This window comes from Porites lutea, chromosome 8 (genome assembly GCF_958299795.1).
Source record: "Porites lutea chromosome 8, jaPorLute2.1, whole genome shotgun sequence".
NCBI classification, from domain to species: Eukaryota; Metazoa; Cnidaria; class Anthozoa; order Scleractinia; family Poritidae; genus Porites; species Porites lutea.
The window spans coordinates 27,928,210-27,946,924 of NC_133208.1; the positions used below are offsets into that span (position 1 = coordinate 27,928,210).

At 40.5% G+C, this 18,715-nt stretch overlaps 3 protein-coding genes across 3 annotated transcripts in view; 1 reads left to right on the top strand and 2 right to left on the bottom strand.

Annotated features, from left to right (window-relative positions):
- Positions 1 to 684: 684 nt before the first annotated feature.
- On the bottom strand, positions 685 to 8,778 carry LOC140945468 (demethyl-4-deoxygadusol synthase-like). The gene is given in 7 exon segments (XM_073394488.1): positions 685 to 1,199; positions 2,422 to 2,528; positions 3,272 to 3,883; positions 4,102 to 4,123; positions 4,126 to 4,436; positions 7,022 to 7,308; positions 8,629 to 8,778. Coding segments are annotated over 7 exon segments (1,923 nt in total). The 3' UTR covers positions 685 to 765.
- Positions 8,779 to 10,224: 1,446 nt separating this feature from the next.
- LOC140946199 (meckelin-like) lies at positions 10,225 to 17,651 on the bottom strand. Its single transcript, XM_073395284.1, has 4 exons — positions 16,167 to 17,651; positions 14,588 to 15,355; positions 13,942 to 14,200; positions 10,225 to 11,994 (listed from the first exon to the last, which is right to left on the bottom strand). Exons 1-4 carry the CDS (start codon positions 17,649 to 17,651, stop codon positions 11,564 to 11,566), a joined length of 2,943 nt encoding a protein of 980 aa, XP_073251385.1. The 3' UTR covers positions 10,225 to 11,563.
- A 154-nt stretch (positions 17,652 to 17,805) lies between these two features.
- The window catches only part of LOC140946208 (DNA-directed RNA polymerase III subunit RPC1-like), a 33,035-nt gene continuing 32,125 nt past the window's right edge, over positions 17,806 to 18,715 (top strand). The window contains exon 1 of the mRNA XM_073395293.1: positions 17,806 to 17,906. Within this exon, the coding sequence (XP_073251394.1) occupies positions 17,863 to 17,906 (44 nt within the window). The 5' untranslated portion in view covers positions 17,806 to 17,862. The remainder of the gene's footprint in view (positions 17,907 to 18,715) is intronic.

Sequence of the window (18,715 nt, forward strand, 5' to 3'; positions counted from 1 at the left end):
ATAAGAGCGCTGGTTCTAGACAGCAAACCAGTGCATTTTGTTTTGTTAACTGATGCTTTATGATGTTGTCTAACAAATTTTTAAACATCTATCTTGAATGTAAACAACAACGCCTTTTCGGGTCCGTTAATTGTCGGGTGTTTCGAGAAACGGCCCTCTGAGCGGGGAATTTTGAAAACTTTGGCTTATCGTTGTCGTGTGGACGGGCTAATCTTGAATACGATATCATAAATCAAACAACGCAATCAAACAACGCGTGCCCTGTAAGGCATGCAATCGTATCCATCCATACTGTTTCAGCTTTTTCGTGTGGACAGGCCAAAGCGATTAGAATACGTGACGTGTGGACGCGTATTTTTTTCGAAAACGGAGGGGAAAATTGTCCGTTTTCGAAAATATCCGGATACGTGTAAACGAGGCCAAAAAACCATCGAAGCCCTGCATTTGATTCTTTATTCGACGACATACCTACAGTACATCCATAGCTCCGTTTTCAAAAATATCGGGACACTTGTTAACGACGCCTAAAAACCCAAATCAGCCGTGCATTCTATTCTATATTTTTTTTCCTTTGAAACATTATTGTCGTCTTTCTGTAAACTGATTAATAGTTTATTTTCATACGAAATCAGAAGTAAATCTTAGTAACTAAAATAACAATTGCCAAAAAAAGGGGTGACTTAACGCATATGAAGTACATGTATGTTAGACTAACATGCCTTGCTTGTGTTGGCCTGGTTGGTTTCTTCCTTTTCTTTCTCGTTCTCATGGCAATCCATTTTCGTGCCCATTGACATCTCCAGGGAGCTCCTGATTCACGAGGCCCATCGTTGCCGGGTCCTCTAAACCGACGTCCTTACAGTGTACCTCCACTCCTAGGCCTCCTCTAGGGTACCCTTGACAGATCTCGTGGTACTCTTGAAGGCGCATTGCCAGAAGGTCGTGAGGCATGTGGTTGATGTATCCGCATTTACCAATTCCCTTGGGAACAGGGGCTGCAAGATTACCTCCACGCTTCTCAATTACTTTCTCTTGGGCACTGTAGAGACGATCGACATCTTCCATGATTGGGTGCCATAAAGACAATTCAAGATTACTCAGCAGCGAAAGGATGCGATCAAGTTCACCTCTAGTGGTCCAACCCTCGCAGAAAGAAAGGTAAGCCCCAAAGCCCATTCCAGTCGATACAGCGTGACCATCAGGGCGGATAAATGTTGGGCGGTGAAACGAGCGCTCCGCTCTTCATTTAATGTGTGATGCGGAGTAGGACTGGCACGAGCGCTCTTTCCGCGCTTCCGGTGCGGTTGAAGGCCGGCGAAATTTTCCTTTTTGCAAACCGGAAATCCTATTTTCTTTCTGTAATTTCAGGCTACAATGTTAAATAGATAAATTCGTTTCATAACAATATCAATAAACAGTTTCATATGTTTGTGTCTGTACGTCTATAAGTCAAACTTGTTGGTCGTATAATGCCAAAATTTGAGTTTTATTTGAAAGCGTTGAATACCTCCCCCTTCCACTAAATATAACCTAATGGTCTTTCACCGTTTCGTTTGCAAAAGCTTAACACTTCTTAACCTCAATTTTTACATATGTTAAAGAGGGATAAATTTTATATAACATAACAAAAAATTAGATTGATATATATTGATATAGTGGCGTTGTACTTCTTCAAACTTTGCTTCTCGGGTGCAACGCGCCATGGCGATTCGCGCAATGCGTTGCAAATCCGGCAACCGCATGTAAACAAAATTTGTTGAGGTTAGTTGTAAGGTTTTTTCTCCGTTTTTCTCTCTAAAAAAAACAAGGTAAACAGTAAAAACTGAGGGGAAACTAATTTTGAAGTTTCGAAGAAACAGAAAGACGTATGAGATGTTTTTTTCAAAATTAAAAAGAAGGATGATGGTAATTGAAATTAGCATAATTTCACCTTGCACGAACTGCACGCATTTATAAAATACACGTCATCTACTGCTGTCTTTTAGTTTTGCCATGGATGACATGGATGAGATTTTCCTTCGTGTTTTAGACAGTACTTAGTTGTTTTTGTTTTGGAATAACATCGACATTGGCGAGTAGCAGAACGAAAATATAATTCAGTGGTAGAGTCATGGAAGTAATAAGAAACTCTTTGAAAGAGATGTTTGTCTACTCCAACTAAACCTCCCACAAAAATAGCAACATTTGCCTCTCGGAGACAGCGTACCGGCACAAAGGAACGAGGAAGAAGTGCAAGAAAACAAATCAAGCTGCCATAATTCAGTGACAGCGGCAGTGTCTAATGTACAAACCATATCGCAAGCCCTGACCGAAGTCGAAAACAAGCGACATTTCTAAGCAGAGTCCCAGTCCACTGCATCACACCTTTTTGCTCGGACGCGCTCGTTTCACCGCCCAACCTTTATCCGCCCTGGTGACCATGGAGCATGCCAGATGGAAGCTCGTATCCTGGGGTCCATGTATGGCCGTAGGCATGTGGTCGACACTGATGTGTTTCCCATAGACTACCATACTCAGATCTCACATAACTGAAAAGGAAAAAAACAAACAAACCAAAATTGACAAATATACAGAAGAAAAAGAAAGTAGCCGCGTCAGATCTAGCTTAGTTGGTAGAGCCCTTGACGGCAGAGCGGGAGGTAGCGGGCCGAACCCCTGCGAGGCCTGACCAGTAATCTGGGAAATAAAGCTACTGTCTTTGCCGTGCAATGGCTAGACCTTCGCGTGGCTCCGATGACCACGTAAAATGGCGTCCTGCAGTTGTGGACTTAGTAGCCTAGCCTTCGAGTAAATGTGAAGCTGACGGCGACCTTGTTCTGATACAAACCTCCTGTGTTTTGTCATGGAAGTTGTCCTTGAAAAATACTAGTTAGCATAAGAAAAACTTCATTTGGATAATGAAGCAGGAAGGTTTGTATCAAAACAAGGTCAACTCCAGCTTTGCTTTTATCCATAACTGTAAAATGGCCTATTAACAGCGAAGCTCCACCCGCATGTCCGGAGCCCCTTTTGGTAGTCACGTGACCGTACGTCCGTCCACCCGTCTGTCTGCACCACAGGGCAACCAACGTGATTCCAGGATTCTTTGTCAGTGGAACTTGAATTCCCGATTCAAAGCGCTTTTGGAATTCCGGATTCCCCAAGCAAAACTTTCCTGGATTCTGAATCCAGATTCCCTCACATAGGGCGATAAGTTATTCTCGATAGACACTCTTAAAACGCAAAAGAACTGAAAAAAATGGGGCGATAATTTTTAAAAAAAAGCACTAACCCTTCAAGAGATTTACCAATAACAAGATCGCACAGCTTTCCAAAAGCTTCGTGATCACCATCAAATTCAGCCATGTCGGTACCAAACTTCGTCCACAGTAGATCAGACGAGTTCTGCTCCACTAGGCGGAAAAGACTTTCGTCTCGAATCACTGCCATTTTGATGATCTCAGCGATCCCATGACGCACCCAGCCACGGTGGAGGGTCTTGAAGAAAGATCTGTCGGTGAAGGTAATCATAGGTGGGTGGTATGCACCGAACAGATTCTTGAACCCAAACCCATCACATCCCCTGCGCGGAGAAGGACCAGCATCTGTACCAGTTACGACGCTTGTACAGACCATCACGTAAGGCGTGTTTCGGTGATACAGCGCCGTTGCACAGCCGGTAACGTCTGCTATGACGCCTCCACCCACAACCAACACCGGCTGATTTCTGGATGCACGGTTCTTCTTTAATGCAACCAAGATTTTTTCCACTACTGAAATGTGCTTATCGGTCTCGTTACCAGAGAAAATAAGCTTCTTCAGCTCGATATTATGTTGATCAAAGTAAGCTTGAATAGCCTCGCCATAAAGTTTCTCCACTTTGTTGTCAACAACAGCCAAGCACCTGAAGATGAAAACAGTATATTAATTATTTGAAACATGTGTAATAGAAACCGGTATGTTTCTAATAATAAGCAATTATTGAATGCATGAAGCTCACATGTGAGGTTGAGCATCATAGAGAGAATTCTCAAGGCTAAAAAGGTTTTATTCATCAGGCGGATACTGGCTCAAATTAAAACCGAAGCCTTGAGAATTCTCTTGAACGATCGGTTGACGTACCTCCCGAAAGGCTGATAAATTTTTTTAGCTCGTGATTATCGGGACTCAGCAACCCGTAGACGATCTTAATGGACGTTGTCAGGGTCAATCCCATGATACCTTCGATGACGGAAGCGTCTGGTTTGGCCAACACATAACTGTGAGAAGTACGATAAATGGACGTGGGGTAAACCGCATGAGGTTCATCGTCCTTCAGGTACTCAGCATTGTCCTCATAGCATGGCGGTGCGTTTATTTCTTGAAGTAGGATACGCATAGGCATAAATCCAAGTTTGCATTCTGCAATCCTCTCAACGATTTTGTTCCATTTCTGCGTTGCCTCTACAGCATCCGTTCTGTGATGAGAAAAAGGAGAAGAAAATATAGTACAATTGATCCTACATGTGCGACATGTCACCTCCCATCCAAAAAATCAAAGTTAATCCCAGAGAAATCGATGAAGATGGAGCATCTCAGTAGCCTTCCACGCAGACGTTTTTAGGGGTTCGTCGCGCGTTCCTGCCCCACAAAAGACTCGACTGCATGTTTATCGCATGTAGTTGCTGCGGAGCAAACGGAGCGAGCGAGCAGCAACATAATCAGGATTTTAGAGAAATATATAACGCGGGACGAATTCTCGAATTCATCACTTTTTACCAGAATGCAATTCATTTAACCAGAGTGCACTGCGCCACTTTTTATCAGAATACAGTTGCGCTATGAACAACTCAAATAAAAACACGAGGAAGTTCGGTCGCTTCTCAGACGTAGCGAATTTTCTACAGCATGATTAGAGGTCTTACCAATTTTAAACACGCAGGAGTCTTTCAGATGAGTACGATGGTTAACCTGGGGATTAGATTTCAATTCAAGAATTCCAACTTGCTAGAAGGTGATGTGAAAGTGAGAAAATGTCATGACATGCTATTCTTAAGAAACTGTATGAGCAGAAAATGGATGAGATGTGACCATTAGCTTCAAAATAACAGTACCCTGCGAGCAGTGGTTTCTCAAGGCCGGACGCTACGCTGCTCGCAGGGTAAAATAACAGCGGAAATCGAGATAACAAAACACATGTTCTGCGTCCTCCTTTGTAGACGAGGACTTGTATCGGCATTTTGTAAAGCATATATGTCTTCTTTCATTAATTCATTGCCATGGAATGCGTTTACATTGTTTTTTTACCGTTAATAACTCGGTAAATGCGGCTCGATCTATAAACGGCGTTTACCGACGAAAGTTCCATGGAAAAGGCATTAAATTAAAGCAGGAGCTCCTGATTAAAGACTTTTCCCCAAGGTTACGTAATCAGCCTCTGTGGGTTAGTGGTAAGGTATAGTCGCGCATCGAGCCGAAGGTGCTGGATTCGAGTCCTACTCGGAAATCCTATCTTTTTTCCTTCTTTCTTTTTTTTTTTCCGTCTTTTATGTTGTTGTTTTCTATAAATAGATACCTAAATAACTGTTATTAAATAAAGTGCAATAAACAGCAAGAAAAGTATCCGCGGGTTTCCAGAGAAAACAGTACACCGTGTATTAAATATATGGATGGACAATCTGAATTTCTATCATTTCCTACAATTGATAGTGGGGAAACCAGACTTGATTACCATTTGATCATTTTCTAAACAACGTTCCCACGAGTTCTTTCTGTAGACTGATAGTAATTATTACTTTCCAACATGTAAATAGGACATTCAATGTCATTTTCGATTCTTTATAATTAAGTCTAACGCAGGCAGATGGATCACTGCCTAACTAATATATGTCAGCATCAACAGAATGTGCCGCAGCATTACTATCTTTTAGATACCCTTGTAATATGCCCCGTGTAGAGGATGGAACTTTGGTGTAGCTAAATGTCGTGGGTGGTGGGTGGTGGGTAGAGGTCGTGGGTCGTGGGTGTGGGTGTGGGTGAAAGTCGTGGGTAAAAAAAGAATAGAAAAAAAAATGATAAAGTAAAGTAACTGAAACAAAAAAAGAAAAACGAATTGTAAAATTTATGAACCGAAAATCTCCGACTCCATGATTGCCCTTTTCACGGCTTCTTCTTTGTCGTCTTCCCGATCACCGTGGCAAAGGGGAGGGAAAGTGAGGGGGAAGAAAGGACAATTTTGAGCTATATATCTTTGGATAGACTGTGGCCTTTCTTAAAGAAGTTTTAACTCTCTTAGCTTAGTTAAGGGGAGATTGTATGAAAATTTTATTGCCGTACGGAAATATGATTTTCTCGATTCTTTTTTGTTTTGTTTCGTGTACAAAATCTTTGCTGTAACGAGTCTGAATATCATTCCTTAAACTGAAAGGACGTTTCAGTCATAGGCTGCGTAGCAAGCATTTCTGTTTAATTCGGTTGTGACCGCGTGCGAAATAAAACGAGAGCCAAAAAATGAAAGAGGGGGGAGGGGGAGCTTTCTTCCCCACCCCTCCCCACTCTTTTACTTGCGCCATTTTTCGTGCGGTCTGATCTTTGACTGTTTGACTCTTGTTCCTCGTTCTCATTGCTTCTAAACTGCATAGAAACGCTTGCTACGCAGGGTATTTCAGGCACGAATGTTGACATCCGTGAGAAAAAGCAGTTCAGTCTCCATTTTTTCTTTAGCCTGCTTCAGGTTAACATAGTGCACAGAGTTTCTTTTATTTTTCGCCTAAATGCCTTTTTAGTGTCCGTTTGTACTAAAGGATCCGCTTATTTACTTTGTTGACCGCGGGGAAGGGGAACAGGACTCCTGGTATGTACGCGGAGACTTTCGTTTCATGAATTTTACAACTTTTTGCTATTTAATTTTTTAATTTAATTTTTTTTTGGAACTTTTTTTTACCCACGACGTTTACCCACACCCACGACCCACGACCTCTATCCACTACCCACGACCCACCACATTTAGTTACACTCATCAAATGATAGGCTTCTGCGTCCTTGGAATTTTGAAATTACTTACCCAGCGACAAGATTCGCAAGTTGCTGGAGCACAGCAACAGTTGGTAAGTTGTAGAAAAATTTGAGTTGCTTGATTGCTGCAAGTGCATCAAGATTGCTTCTGAAGGATTTGGCCAACTCTTTAGAAAACACGGCCAGGCGCGAAGTTCGAATGAGGAAGTCGCTAACAGTGGGATCGGTGAAGATTATTCGAGCGATCTCTGCAGGCTTTTCGGATGTTTCCGGTGAATCGTCTAGAGCTTTCCATGCAAGTTGCTTCAGATGATTCACTGCGTTTCTCAAGGTATCCTAAGTACAAGAAATAAAATCATAAAGTACTCAACAAATTAAAGAGCTGCTCGTAATCTTAGTTATATTATTCTTTGAAACGCTGTATAAAACATCCTGATTGACCCCAGTTTTCCCGAAACAAGCGGATTACTGAAGGATTGAAATAAAATACCTAGGTGTTGTCAATGTGCTGGCCATCATCACAGTTGTTCAAGACGTGTATAAGGCTCCAGGGACCGCGGAGCAAGGTGAAAAGTGGGAGGGCTGACAAATTGAAAATACTTTTTCAATAAACGACCAACATACACGGTCAGTTCAGATTCAATGCAAGAAAAGACGCGATTACAATTTTAGTATAGAAAATACTACACTGAAGTGATCTCAAAAATTTCTAACTATGGCCGTTTAGTGTTCACCGTTCAAGTAATGTAATTCTTCTTGCTATCGAATATTTCATTGATTCGAAAGGAGAAAGACAAAATATAAAACTTTTATCAACTCAAAACAACTACTCAGCTTCGTTTGGCCTGAAAAAGCTAGTAATTTTCTTTATTTCGTCTGATAAATCTGACCAAAAAAAAACTCTGCCGGAGCTGGAAGTACAAAACACGCTGCCGAACGAAGCGAAGGGGTGGCCAAGGCATGGCGTTTGATCAAGGGGCAAGTCGGCCCCAGGGCACAATTACCGCGAAAAGCACAGGAGCCCCACAAAATGCCTGGCGTTTGAAATTAAAGAAAATACAGAGAATATAGCGGAATATAGACGGAAAAAAACTTGTACTATTATTATTTTTCTTTTTAGCGCTAGAAGTGGGGGCGGGGGCGCAAAAAAGTGGTGGGGCCGCGGCCCTACCAGCCCCTCCCCCTCCGCGGTCCCTGGGCTCTCAACAGGATAAATCTCTGTTCAGTAAATAGCGCAGTTGGTTTCCCTAATACTTTATCTATCCGCTGGATAGTGATTTATCCGCGGCGGTGGTAGTAGTATCCAACGTTTGAACTACCGGAGCTAAAGACGAAATGATATAACGTCTGAACCGTTTTACATACGGCTAGACCACTTCGTCTTCGCTAGCATAAGAACGGCCATTACAATTTGCAGTTCAGTTACATGTAGCGTGAAACAAAGGGGACTAAGGGGGTAATTACACGAGACCTGGACGAACTCATGGTACGCGTTCGTATCGGTCTCCATACATTTCTTTTCATGCGTTTACATGGGACCGGCCTGAAAATGAACTCAGACCGGCCTGACTGCGTGTTGGTCGCTGGCCCGACACGAGTTACTTTCGGGGTTTGAGACTGTACCGTTCTCATGTAAAACGGAAACGAATCTCAGACCGGGTCCATAAATAGCATGTTTCTTCGTATAGCTCCATCATTTTTGCTTTTTCTTAATAAAATAAGAACACTGCTATGAATAACTGTAGGCAGGACTTGGACTAGCTTCAATTGAATATACGCTTCAGTTAATGTTACGGATTGCACCATTTTGAGTTCGAGTTTGAATTTGAGTTCGCCGTTGACTGTTCCATATAATATGGAACAGTCAACGGCGAACTCAAATTCATTCAAAATCGCTCAAAAAACCGCTTTTGAGGCAAAAGGACGACTATACACCACAGGTAAGGTAATTCAACGTTTATTTATCATTGATTTATATACATAGTTAGCGATATATCGCTATAGGTGAAGCAAACGGTAAATCCAGTACATTTACTATAAAATAACAATCGGCTACACAAACAGATTGTGTGGGCCCCCTGTGAAGGCACCAGGTTTCAAGTAGTGTTACGTGATGAAAGCTAAGGAACAAAACTTTTCTGTGGGAAGCAATTTTATGCCAAAAAAAGAATAAAGGTCGTTGTAGAGAATACCACGGGACGCATCTTGGATCATGCCTCAGGGGAATTAGTGGTTTCTGAAATCATTTTCAGATCAAAGATCTTCAAGGTGGGGGAATCACAAGAGCTCATGTTCCAGGCAGTAGCCAATAAGATAGGAAGTTTGCAAACTAAGAAAAACAAAACAAAACGGAATAAAACACTTGCTCTGTCTGTGCAGACCTTCTTAGCTATTTTTTTTAAAATTAACTTATAATTCTTAAATACAGGTCATAAGATGTTTCGCCCTTTGCCTTCCTTAAGTTATCCGGACAAGTGCTTGAATTTATTTAATATGCATTTTGGTAACATGATGACCGGTCTATTTAATATGAGGACATCAGCAACTACCTCACATACGACTTCGTTTAGGGTAGAGGAGAATTTTTCAGCATTCATAAATGTTTTCGGATTTGGATTACAGTTGATTCCCGATAACTCGAACCCTCGCTAACTCAAACCGAAGTCGATTGCCCCTAGATATCGTTCAAACATTTACTGTAATTTCACCGTCGGTAACTCAAACCCTCGATAACTCGAACCTCCCGCTAACGTGAAGTAATTTTTGGTTCCCTCTACCCTCCATAACTCGAACCATGTTATAAGCGCGTTTAAAGTCGAGATAAAAAGCCGTGCGCTGAACTCAGAAATATTGAATTCATTTCAAAACAACTGTGTCAATTCTTTGTCTTACTTTTTTGTCACTCCAGTTCAAATTCAGTGCCCATCCTTGTATATTAATCAAGCTTTGTTGCTTAATTGCATTCCTTCCCCATCCATTTGCTTATTTGCTTATTTCCGGTTATTTGTTTTGAACTCCCGATAACTCGAACTTTTTTCGATTTCCCTGGAAGGTTCGAGTTATCGTCAGTCGATACATTCAAGGGAGCCAAAAAAATTAACTGGATTTTTTATGGGCAGTTGCGCCCAAGTTTGAGAAATAACGCGCGCGCATAAACCCCATTGTTCCAAGAGTGACCAACATCAGTTCTTTCCTAACAGTATCAATATACAATGTACTTTTTCACTCTGATTTTGTGAAAAGCGAGTCGCAGATGATTAAAACTTCTTTATTCACAGCAATCCAAAACATAGCTTAAGTTTAAATTTCAAAGACATCTTCTTAGCGCGTTTAACTTAGACAGCTGTGTATGATAAGTAGCTTTTAAAACTCCATACTGCGCAAAGATGAACATACAAGAAGCCGACTTAAACTTACGTCGACTTTTTCTCCACGTTTGGATAGAAACTTCCATCATCGCAAATGGAAACCGTAGAAAAGCTACCTTCAAGTTGTAACAATCCACAAAGGCACGAATAATGAACTACGGATTGTATTGACTTAAAACTACATCCCAAGGCCGTAGCCAGAGTTTTAGCATACGTACTTAAATAAATAGTTCATCATACATAACGTACGAACACTTAAATAAAGGTATTTCATTTAAATAAAGGTATTTTCATTTATCCATTTATGTCTTGTGCATTACAAAAGTTGACGTTGTTTTTTCAAAGTTGTTACAGTCAAGCCAGGTCAAGCGTACCCCCCAAGATTTCATTGATGAATTTATTATTCGAAAGTTGAATCCGTTGGTAGTTGTAGATTTCAGATTCGTTTCTGCATTATTGCATGCGTAATGAGTCGTGAATACACGCGATTCAGTTCGTAGCCAGTATGAGGCTAACCGAGGCACTTGCCTCAGTCATTTTTTTCCAGGGAAAGTTTGAGTTTTTTGAAGGAGAAATGAAGACACTAGCAGCAAATAAATTCACAAACAGTTAAATAGATATAAAAAAAATGTTAACGCAACATGGTTTTATGTTTAATGATAACGCAAATCAGGCAGTGGCCTAAATTGCCGATGAGAAAAATTAAGCAAAAATTCATGCTAACCAGGTAAGGTATGTTTGACCTGCCTTCACTGCAATACATTTGTTAGAGGTTTTTACAACCGTAGGGATAAATAGTAAACCAAAAAGGTAAATGGAAGACGACCTCGGACTATTTTTGTTAACTTGACGGTTATACCGTTTACTACGTTGTACAAAGTGGTTCTTATTTTATCGGTGGATGAAAGCCTAACATAAAATTTACTGAGCAATACTTTTCTGTCGTACTGTTTATTCACTATTTTTTTTACGCTGTACGTTGGTTCTAGCTTTTGAGTCAGTTTGTGAACGGAATCCTTAGGTGTGACCATTCAAATGAGAGCTACTAAGTGGAACTTTCCTGTGGTAATGTTTATTTACGCTGTGCAAGGCGGTCTTAACTTTTAATCTTCAAGTTTCCATTGAAATGACTGTTGAAAGCTACTGAGCAGTATACTTTCCTGTTGTAATGATTCCAATGAGCTACCTGGATGAGGTGAAAAACGTGCGAATTTGAAAAAGGATTAAATTAAGAACCGCTCATCAACAAGTGTTTTTCTTGTTAAGTTTTTCCGTCCAAAACTATCTCTCAATATTATAAGTGCCTTTGTGACAAGATAAGTGATGACGCCAGCGAGAACAAAATCTTGAGCAAGTGAATCAACAAAGGCAAACATGAGAAGATCAAACAGCATCAAAGTCCATTCGTTGCCGTAAAACAGAATGGAATTAAATGAACGCCCGTCATCGTTGTAGAATATCGCTTTGTCCGGTGGGGGAAGTTCTTTAAGTTCCATGTTTAAGATGTGTTCGAATAGCAGCTTGTCTCGTACAAGGTAATCCATGTTCCTTAAGGAATGGTCAATGAAAGCTGATAGAAAGCGATTCAGGGTGTTGTAAGCCTGGATTCGTTTCTCTACCGCTGGAGTTAGCCGGCTTGGACGACCATCTTGCCCTGGAAAACAAAAAACGAAACGGATTTTAAGACGGTGCCTCTTGGTAAAAGGGTTGCTACTCTGAATACTCTGAATAAACAAATAGACCCTTCCACTGCCGTCAGGGGTTCGTCACGCGTTCCTGCCCCACTAAGTGGGGCAGGAACGCGTGACGAACCCTTAAGAACGTCTGCGTGGGAGGCTAGGCTGAAGAGAACGCCTTAAAATCAGTAAAGTTGCCAAGTTTGAAAGTGACTTTAAAACAAACGAAGATAGTTCCGCAAAGTCGCGGAATTTTACAGACGTTTGTATTGGGGGCAAATTTAGTTGGTATCCCCCACCACAGAAATGTCTGTAAAATTTCGCAACTTTGTAGAGCAATATCTCAGCTCTCTTTGGAAGTATCACCATAAAACTTTGTAAGTTACCATAATTTAAGGCCATCTCTCCGGCAATGTTGATGGATATTCGTGCAAGGTGCTCTTCCCTGACTTTTTTCCAACATCTAAATGATTTTCACCGGCTCTGCATCTCACATTTTCTTCAGGTTTTTTTTTTTAGGCCACAATTATTCTTACATCATTTTTAATCTTTTTACTTTTTCCACGAGATCCGTTTCTGAGTTCCTAGAACTCTCACTTTCAAAAACGACAATACTAAGAACAAAACCTTTCTTGTAAAAATGAGTTTTCTTTGTATGACAATAAAAATCATTTTCATATCAATGGCTTCGCTCTTAGGCTGTGTTCGTATGTTGGTTTTCACATGGCGTCACTAAAATTCAAACTAAAAAACTATCGATCATATCGAGATTTTACTTTCACGATGCATTAGAGCAGCTGAAAACTAATTTTTCTACAGATTTTTGCTTCAAAAGGTTTCTTGGTTTTGTGATAGGGTACGCTTGAATTTCTAAGCTTTTTTTACATGACGGCCAAGAGAGCTGTCAGGTAGGTTAAAAAAATGACTTATTTCAGGAAATTTTGCTATCTAAACAGTTTATGTATTAGAAAAAGTATTACTTTAATGTTTGAGTTTCTCGAAGAATAAATTCACGCTTTTGTAGCAAAACTCGGTAACAGATGTTTCTGTTGGTTTCCGTCCGCCATGTTGGAGCTCATCCAGGTGAGCGTCTCCATACAAATCTCTATAATAAAGTTTGGGTAAAACATTTCTTCGGATATCTCGTATACGAAATATTCCTCTGACCTGAATCTTGGCGAGAGTCTTTGTATATGTACCTCCTTTCATTTCCCAGATTCTGGACTTTATCTATTGAACGGTTTTCTTTTTTATTTTGATCTTTTTTGAATGGCGTGACACTGAAAACCAGCAATACCGGATAGTTTTTGCTCCGGCACGAAAACCATACCAGATAGGGCTTCTATTTACACAAAAGAACAGTGATTTCAACGGAGCAAAGTTGTTCCGCGCTCATCTCTAAAGTGGAGAGTCACATAGCCTGCGTGGCAGGTGCAAAAAGGGGAGGGGGAAGGGGAGGGAGAAAAGCTAACCCTGTCCCCTAAACCCCCTTCCCTTTTTCCCTTCCTTCCTATCCCCTACCCCTTTCGATGCCTGCTACGCAGGCTAAGAGTAACAAGTTGCATAGGTGTTCATACTCTACTGGCTGTCCAGTATAGTATGGACCTACAATACTCGTCACAAATCGTTGAAACAGGAGCATTTGTCCTGAATTTTCTCCAAATTTCTTACATTCACGCTTCACACCTTTGTTCTCACTCAGATGTGCCGCTCTCTTTCCCCCAATGTTGAGCCGAGCGTATTTTGAAGCACTGAAATGACTGGAAACCCAAATCAACATTTGGGAGGGAAAAATCACACAAGTGTTTCAAGATTTGTGACGAGGATTGTAGCCTTAGCCTTTCCTTGAAACAGAGGCTTGGGTAGCTTGTGAAAAGGCCTGGGGCAACTGGGAAATAGAAACTCTTAAATGACGTTGAACTTACCACTGGGATTATTAGGTATGTTCCTCCTCTGCAGCTGTACATCACCCTGACGTAAGGGCCTTACAACATCATCGTACTGCTCACGGAATTTAGACGGTACCTCCATTTCAAAGGTCTGTCGCTCAGTGTTGGGTTCAAGTCCTCTCTTTCCACACAGGTCTTCTTCTTCTCGCTTCAGCTGCTCATTCATCTGCCACATGTTGGTGTCTGCCCGACCATGAACAGATCGCCCATGAATGTAATACCCATACCTATTATTCTGCAAAGGATAATGAAATTATCATGTCTGTAGGAGAATCAACACTAAACTTAAGACTGCACATCCATTGAGTTCCATTGAGATAAAGCATTAACACGGAATCCAACAGGAAATTGAGTAATTTAAATTTTCAGTGGACAAAAACCTTGTACCAGAGTAATTTAAACAATATCGCATTCTTTTTTTCCTTTTTCAAGGGCTTTAGATGTAATTTGTTATATGTAGTAGCACCAAAGAAAATTTCTGAGAGCCCAAGAAAATAAAAGTGGAAAATTTTGGATAGGTGGTCGCTTATGGGAGGTGGTTGCTTACTAGAGGTGGTCGCACATGGAGGTTTGACTGTAATTTTTTTCCCTCAGGACCAGTTAATAAGCATTTATTGCTTACCTCCAATATGAAGATGCTCACGTTGCTCATTGAGCATAAGTCAATGAAGTCACCAAGTGCATCCCCCACAAAACGTTCATAGATGAATGCAAAAAAGAACCATTGTACAGCCTCTATAACCAGGAACAGGATTGAAAGAATGGCAAATCGCAGCACTTTGCTGAACTCCCCGATGTAATCTGTTGTGTAGTTTGCAGAGAAAATGCCCACAGGGTCTGTAGTCGCCAAAAACTCAAATCCAGCCACCTTTAGAAAGAACAAAACTGTGAATATCTGTAATTCAGGGCTGGTTTTCCTCATTGTTTGTATCTCATTCCACTCATTGGCAATGAACAAAGTTCTCCAGATGCTGACTGGTGCATCCATTGCCCCTGCCTCTCCCCCCTGAGTAGGTTGGTTGACTCTCCCCTGTGGACGCTCCCAGTCAACAAAAAATATGTCAAAAAACACCTGCGATGCCAACATGTGAAGAACATCAAGCAACTTGAACACAAAGGTCACATACAACAGTGTAAGAAACAATTTTTCCTGGCTTTCTGATGGCAGGAGTAAGGACACTGTCTTTTGGCGTTTGAAGAAAATCAACCAGTATACTGCCATTCCAAAGGCAACCCAGAACAGCATTGTTGAGAACGTGCCCAAGCTAAATAAAATAAATTTCACAAAGGAGAAACCATCTATCTCAAGTTTGCCTTCACGTCTTCGCCAAGCAGACACCTTGACCAAGGCCAGGATTGCTGCAAGAGCAGATAGGCATCCAATGGCTATCTGTAGGTTGAGAGTAAAGACAAAGGGAAAACTGGTAAAATTAACATTCAATTCAAAGCAATAATACTGTGATATTTCTTTGAAGGTATACTGCTTTATACAGTGGAACCCAGATATAACGAACCTCTGTTATATTAATGAAGTCCTCGGTATGACGAATGAGTTTCCTAGTCAAATATATATAAAAAGAACCTCGATATAACGAAAATTCCTTACAGCAAACACATTTTGCCAGTCCCTTGGTCCTTCCTTATATCGAGGGCACTTTAAATATCACCACAGAAGTACAAATGTACAGGGTTTGCACTCTTTTTAGCTCTTCAAATTTCATGACTTTCAGTGACTATTTCCATGGCCTTCTCCAGTTTTCTGCGACCTCAGGATTAGCTGCCACTTTAGAGAAAATAGCGCACTTATTAATTGCAGTTCCCGTTTTCTCATACATTTCAAAATGAAAACTGACTAACTGTCATAATATCATAGCATGTTAACCTTGACATCTTATGTACTTTTATATATATTTATTTCTTTTAGTCTAATTATTTTTGAATTTTTTTTATTAATTTCGTCGAAAAAAACAAAAAAACAAAAAGCAGATAGATACTATGTCATGACATATCATGACAAGTGACAGTGAACCAAAATTTGGACATTAAATGTCCATCAAAAACCATGAGCTTTCCAAACAAAACCATTCATCACAACTAGTACTGTTATGTTGCAAAAATGGCTCCACTAGCTTAAAACAAGTTTTTCAGTGAAATACTCAGGAGCGAATAAGTTAACAAACTGTGAATATGAAAATTAATACCTCTGTATCTTTCTCAATTTTGCTTGTATCCATTTCATAAGTGACTGCAAAAGAGGCATCCTGGTTCCCATTTTTTATCTCTTCGTCTTGGACATCCAAAGCTTTGTACCTGACACGTAACATTGGAGGGTAGATCTCACCATCAGTTGAACGCACTCGTATGCTGAGCTCAATCTTCTCAGGATAACGAATCCATTTTAACGCTTGGTTGTCAGATCGTCCAATTAGATTATCAACAATGAAAAACCTTCTCGTTAATTGCCATTTTGTTCTGTCAGTTCCTTCGTTCACTTTTTCATTTTCTGACAAGTAGTTCTCTACAAGTAAAGGAACAGGATAGAGTTTTTGATCCAGCACAAGGTACATGTCGTAAAGGAACATTGGTTGGTTAATAAGGTCTTTCACTGCCACTGAACAAGTTGATTTGTATGTGGTAGCAAACTTCAATGCTGCTGCCATTTTTGATGGTCGGTCTTTACATAACTGCAAAACATCAAGGCCTTCTTCAAAGCCAATAAATGAACCATTAAGAGCAAAAACTGCAAAAATAAAGCTCATTTCCTCACTTGATTGAAATTGTTTGGTTATGTCTTTCTTGTCAAGGGCTTCAGGTGCATCATCAACTGACTTTTCATAAAATAACCACGGCATGACGACAGGCCAATCCCGATTATCACCAACAATTTTATCTGCATTTTTGATGTTAACCAGATCTGTAAACAGTTTGCAAGCATCATTACCACTCTGAGTATATTCAAGCATCACGCACAGGTTCCCCAACAACTGACACGCGGTGAAATTGGAATTATCGCTGCAAAGTATTTGAGCAGCTTTCAAATGTTGTTGGAAAAAAGAAGACAAAATTTCTTTGTCGCTGTATTTTACTTTGTCATTTACATTGGAAAGCGGTTGTGTAAGTAATATCGTGTCCCGAAAACATATTCCTCCAGATGTGCTGTACCCATCCACGTTGTTACAATCTGAGCAAAAAGTATCATTGAAGATGAAAAAGCTTGAATGACAGCGCTGGCAGATTGGTTTTTCAATCACACCCGTCGCTATTGTGTCTCCCACACAAGAAATGCACCTTCTGGTCGTCAATCGCCTGCCATCTTGGCTTCGGTCAGAAGCGAAGAAATTGGCTGGACAGCTCTGGCAGGTACCAACGTTTTTCGGACAATTGATACAGAAACTGCCATCAAATGAACTTGTGCTGTTTGATGAACCCGTGGAGTCGCATTTTTCGCAGTTAACCGTAGGTCCACCATTATAAGAGGTTGTCTTGTATCCCGTTTCGCAGACGCATGAAAGCATATCTTCGGCACGTTTTTGACCGGGTGTTTGACAGTCAATACAGCGCAACGACGAGAATTGAAAGTACTGATTTGCCTGACAATCCTGAGGAGTCACATACGAGATCGAAAAGTCGATGGATACGGAAGGAAAGGACCATAACAACAGCATGAACAATATCAACAACGCCATTTTAATTTTTTTTTGTTCAGTTTTCTTCTCGTTACCAAGGTATTCTCCGTTTTCAAGATGGCGGGAAACAAAGCTATGGAGGAAACTGGTAACGAGATACAGACCGCTGAAAAAAAACCTTGGTCACCGCGGGGTCACAAAGAAGGATGGAAGCTGCGAGTGCATGGCTATGAAAAGATCGTGAAAACGTGGAGATTTTGTATTTTCCACTATGGTGAAAGACCAGTTCAGAGAGTCTGGAGTCACCAAAAAGATGTAAGACTTTAACAAGTGTTGTCAGTTTAGTTCCTTTGTTGCTGGACCTGTCTTCTTTTGCGGGTAGTATACTACACGCGCTAGATGAGATCCTCACTCAGAAATTTACAATGATAAGTATAAATCTAGTCTGTTTATCTTTTCATTAAAACTTCTTCGAATAATATAATTCCCTACTAATGTTTTAAACTTATGTTCTTATTTAAGTTTTCTTGGAAAAGGAGAAATCTCAGTTTCCAAACGATCTTAAGACTCTTAACCCATTCTGTGATTTCTGCACGCTCGAAAAAACAGCTGTTTTTTATTTTGGATATTTTGGATCACATGCACATTGATTCTACAGTTACTTCTTGAGCGGTAAAGAATGTAACGGGATTCTTAAATACCGTAAAACAATGCCCGTGAGAGGGTAACGAGAAAGGATGGAAGTGAAATCTGCTGTTGTAAAAAATTGGACCCTTGCACTAAACCAAAGCACCAAAGCCGTACTTCTAAATGCAACTTAGATTTGTTGACATTGAAGAAGCCTTCAAGTTCATAACTCTGGCTTCAAAATGGGAATGATTGAACGATTTTTATGGGTTTGACAATCAGGATTTTTTGGTTAAATTAATTTTTTTAGTAGGTTTTTTTTTTGTGGGAGTTGGGGAGGCTCAATATGAGATGAGGTTACTTTCAGAGTACCCCCTCCCCCTCCCCCCTCTCCAGGACTAAGGCAAAATACAGCCATGAAATTCATTGTTTCAGAGACTAGTTTCATTTAATTTTTTTGAGTGTCATGTGTTTTGAATGACTTCATAAAAATTATT

Coding starts and splice junctions, on each gene's coding strand:
- LOC140946199 (XM_073395284.1), bottom strand. CDS start 17,651: ATGGCGTTGTTGATATTGTTCATGCTGTTGTTATGGTCCTTTCCTTCC. Junction 15,356..16,166: donor AAATTGAGAAAGATACAGAG/GTATTAATTTTC, acceptor CTCAACCTACAG/ATAGCCATTGGATGCCTATC. Junction 14,201..14,587: donor TGAGCATCTTCATATTGGAG/GTAAGCAATAAA, acceptor TATCCTTTGCAG/AATAATAGGTATGGGTATTA.